At 43.8% G+C, this 3,936-nt stretch overlaps 1 protein-coding gene across 1 annotated transcript; it reads right to left on the minus strand.

Annotated features, from left to right (window-relative positions):
* Positions 1-281: 281 nt before the first annotated feature.
* On the minus strand, positions 282-3,732 carry LOC103748861 (kinesin-like protein KIF3B). Its single transcript, XM_008851643.3, has 4 exons — positions 3,610-3,732; positions 3,272-3,394; positions 3,060-3,178; positions 282-621 (listed from the first exon to the last, which is right to left on the minus strand). Exons 1-4 carry the CDS (start codon positions 3,706-3,708, stop codon positions 504-506), a joined length of 459 nt encoding a protein of 152 aa, XP_008849865.1. The 5' UTR covers positions 3,709-3,732; the 3' UTR covers positions 282-503.
* Positions 3,733-3,936: the final 204 nt, after the last annotated feature.

The raw sequence follows: 3,936 nt of genomic DNA on the forward strand, positions 1-3,936 counted from the left end.
GCATGGTCCACTGTTATCCTATAGCCCTAGCACTGTGGGAAACAGAGGCAGGAGAATTACTGGAGTTTGCTGGCTGCCAGCATAGCCAAAAAATTGAGCTCCAGGCTTAGGGAGAGACCCAACCTCAAAAAAGTAATGCTTCCTTTGTCTTCCATTTGTGCACAAGCACAGGTATGTGCAAACCCCACCCCCACACGTACAAGGGCACATACGCACCACACATTTACAGAATTAGAATATTAATTTAAAAATTTTTTATTTTATTTTATGTACCTGTGTGGGAAAAGTTGGGATCGTGGGAAAGGCTGTAAGTAGTTCACAGGTGACAAATTTTCCCAATTCTTAATCACACTTAGCACCAGGTTTTACCTCATGGGCTTATGGCGGCCACAAAGTCAAAAATGCAATTGGTTCTAAGTTTCAATGAGTTCTCCCCACACCCTAGTGGACAAATACCATCTATTAACATTCTTTCTGTCTTCCCACTTCAGGTCAACAGGGACTTACTCCAGTTTGGTTATAGGATGTAATTTCCAATGATCCTCTTCTTCATCATAAAAGGATCTATTCATAATTTCATTCTTCTCTTCCAAAGGGATTAAGTTTTCTATAATAAGGTGCCTGTAAGAATACACACAGATGAATACAGATGAAAAACAGACACAGCCAGGCAATGGTGTATACCTATAGTCCAGCTACCTGGGAAGCTGAGACAGAGGTTGACTTGTGTCTAAGAGGTCAGCCTGGGCTACAGTGATATCCTCTCTCCAAAACCACAGCAAAACAGATTAGAGTGTTGCTTATCTGGTATATGAACGGGGGGTAATTAGGTAAGAGTCAAGTCATTCATCAACATTTACCAAGCAGGTGCCATGAGACAAGCATCATACATAGAGCTGAGATAAATGGCACCAGGTCCCTGCCTGATGTAAAGTGGTAACAGTAAGCTGGGCACGGTGGCGCATGCCTTTAATCTCGGCACTTGGGAGGCTGAGTTTGAGGCCAGCCTGGTCTACATAGGGAGTTCCAGGCCAGCTGGAGTTATACAGGTAGACCCTATCTCAAAAAGACCAAAAAAAAAAGAGGTAACACTATACCACTGACAGGTGCTAAGAGAGGTCTATCCCAGGACTATGGAGAACTCATTCTTTCCTCGGGATAAGCAGAGTAACAATGTAAGGAGACTGAAGAGGTAGGAGGGCTGACACCCAACTTACCCAGGGGTAAACATCTGCTACCCAAAGGGGTAGCGTAGCAAGATCCTGTCTCAAAAAAAATAAAAAGTGTCAAACTAGAGATTGGAACCTGCTAGGCTATCTCTATGGTGGTGGCAGGCCCCATCTTTGCCTCCATTCTTCCAAGACCTCAGGACAAACAATGCCAAAGGGATGTTACCATGGGATGGACACAGGACAAATGTCTCAGAGGTGCAAGTTACTAAGGAACAGAGTGTATACTTGAGAATCACTTTCTTGAGGGGGAAACAATTTAGGGACATGTAAATTTCTTTTATTTGACATTTCAGGAATTATTATTCATAACACATTCTTCTATTTATGCATAGAAAATGTGAATCTATGGTTATCCATAATTTCAGCATCCAGAGATAACTACCATTATTTTGATAGTTCTTGTTCTGATCTTTTTTTCTAGAAATACATGCCTACAAAGAAGACAGATACACAGAGTAAATTTTTAAAAATTTTATTAGTGTTGTGTGCATGTGCATGTGTGCCACAGCATGTGTGTGGGAGCCATCCTACCAGCCCCACACATACAGAATTTTAATGACTCCTTTCCAAATCTAAAATTTGGTTAGTTCAAGAATCTGTTTGAAAAGTTCCTCTTTAAGGAAAAAGTCCAGCTTATGATGTGGAAAGACTGATAAGAAAACATTACTTTGCAATACCTAATAAAACAGTCCATCCAGATGAGATCTTCTTTAGTTGAAACACTACTATCACCCACAGAGTTGGGTTTTTATTATTCTTATTTTTGCTTTGTACAGTTGGGGGGGTGTCTTTTTTGGTTTTTGTTTGTTTTTGAGACACAGTCTCACTATGTAGCACTAACTGGCCTGCAACTCACTGTGCAGACCAAGTCAGTCTTGAACGCACCGAGATCCACCTGCCTCTCTGCTCAAATTAAAGGAGTACACCACTAGGTCAGGCATGATGTTTGTTTTTGAGACAAGGTCTCACTGTATAGCATGGGCTGGCCTAGAACTTGTGATCCTCCTGCCTCAGCCTCCCAAGTGCTGAGATTGCAGGCATATGCTGCTACACCCTCTATCACCCAATCACCTATAGAGCTTTAAAATATACCTTCAGGGGTCTGGTGACATAGCTCAGTTGGTAGAGTGTTTACCTAGCATGCACAAGGCCTTGGATTTGATCTCCAGCACCACATAAAGTAGGCATTGTAGCACACACCATCCGCTCAAGGTCATTCTTGGCTACGCGGCAAGTTTGAGGCCAGCCTGGGCTACATGAGACCCCATATTAAAAATCAAAAAGAACCCTGTTGTCCAAAGAACAATGGTTATTTACTTTTTGGTTGGTTGGTTTTGTTTGTTTGTTTGTTTGTTTGTTTGTTTTATACAGTGTCTCACTATGTAGCCCTGGCTAGCCTGGAACTTTGTGAATCAGGCTGGCCACAAACTCACAGAGAACTGGCTGCTTCTGCCTCCCAAGTTCTGATTTTAAAGGCCACCATGCCCAGCCTGAAAACAGTGGTTCTTAAAATTAAAAGTATGTTTGAATCTGGTTAATGAGTACTTAGATGTTCGTTAGATCGATCAGAAAAAAGTTCACAATAAGAAGTTAATAAGTGATTCCCTCTCATCAGTAGTCAGGGACCAGGCCAGAAGCTAAGGTAGAAGAGAACTTGGAGACCATGTATTGACCTCCCAGAATGCAGCCAGATGAAAAATGACTTCCTCAGAAATAAGCAAGACGCGGCAGGGTGGCAAGGATGAACCTGGTGAGAAGCAGGCAGCAGGACCAGTGAGACCACTGACTCAGTAGGTGGCAAGGAACCATGCAGGGCCAAGTACTTACTTGAGCTTCAGCTCCCTGGTGAGCTCATTCTGAGTCTGCTCCAACTCTTGGCGCTCCTTGATATGTTCTTCTTGGAGGTCATGGATCTCAGCCTTCACAGCCTGGAGCTTGGAAAAGAGCTAGAGCCAAGGAAGAAGTAGGTGAGGAGAGGTTGTGCACAAAGAGCTCACCCTAGCCCCAGCTCTCAAGGCCTGGACTCCAGACTTCCCTACCTTTTTGAGCTTTTTGGTCTTGATGTCTACCTCCTGCTGCAATGAGCTGTATGTCTCTTTAAGCTCCAAGGTCTCCTCATCTCGACTTTCCATTTGCTGCTGAATTTCTCTTTCTCGACGTTTCTGAGCGATATCACAAAATTCATCAGCTTACCCTAGAGACTGTGTCTACATAAGAACACAGATCTGGATGCTCCCAGTTGGTCTCCAGCCAACATGAGGCTGGCACAGCTCCTCTCCATTCCCTCTGAAGATGGTTTCATACCAGAGGCATCTGCTCTGTGGCATCAGTGCATGTCAGTCCACTCCTTCCTCCCCACACAAGAATGCAAAGTTACCTGCTCTGCAATCTCCTGCCGTTTCTGCTCCAGGATTTTCTGCTGTTCATTTGTATGATCTACTATGTTTTTCCCTCCAACAAGCAGTTTACTCTCCATGGCCTGTGTGAGAAACAAAGTAAAATCCATGCTGTGAATGCAACTCCTCACAGGGAAGTCTGACAAATAAAAACAGCTCTTGTCTGGCCAAACGGGAGGATCACAAGCCAAGTCTCAGCTACACAGAGTAGAGGCCCTATCTTTAAAAAAAAAAAGAACTGGAAAGATGCTCAGGAGTTAAGAGCACTGGCTGCTCTTGCAGAGGACATGGGTTCAGTTTCCGGCACC

This window comes from Nannospalax galili, unplaced genomic scaffold (assembly GCF_000622305.1).
Source record: "Nannospalax galili isolate Female #2095 unplaced genomic scaffold, S.galili_v1.0 scaffold2766, whole genome shotgun sequence".
In the NCBI taxonomy this organism is placed as follows: domain Eukaryota; kingdom Metazoa; phylum Chordata; class Mammalia; order Rodentia; family Spalacidae; genus Nannospalax; species Nannospalax galili.

Coding starts and splice junctions, on each gene's coding strand:
- LOC103748861 (XM_008851643.3), bottom strand. CDS start 3,708: ATGGAGAGTAAACTGCTTGTTGGAGGGAAAAACATAGTAGATCATACA. Junction 3,395..3,609: donor GGCAGGAGATTGCAGAGCAG/GTAACTTTGCAT, acceptor GATATCGCTCAG/AAACGTCGAGAAAGAGAAAT. Junction 622..3,059: donor ACCAGGGAGCTGAAGCTCAA/GTAAGTACTTGG, acceptor GTATTCTTACAG/GCACCTTATTATAGAAAACT.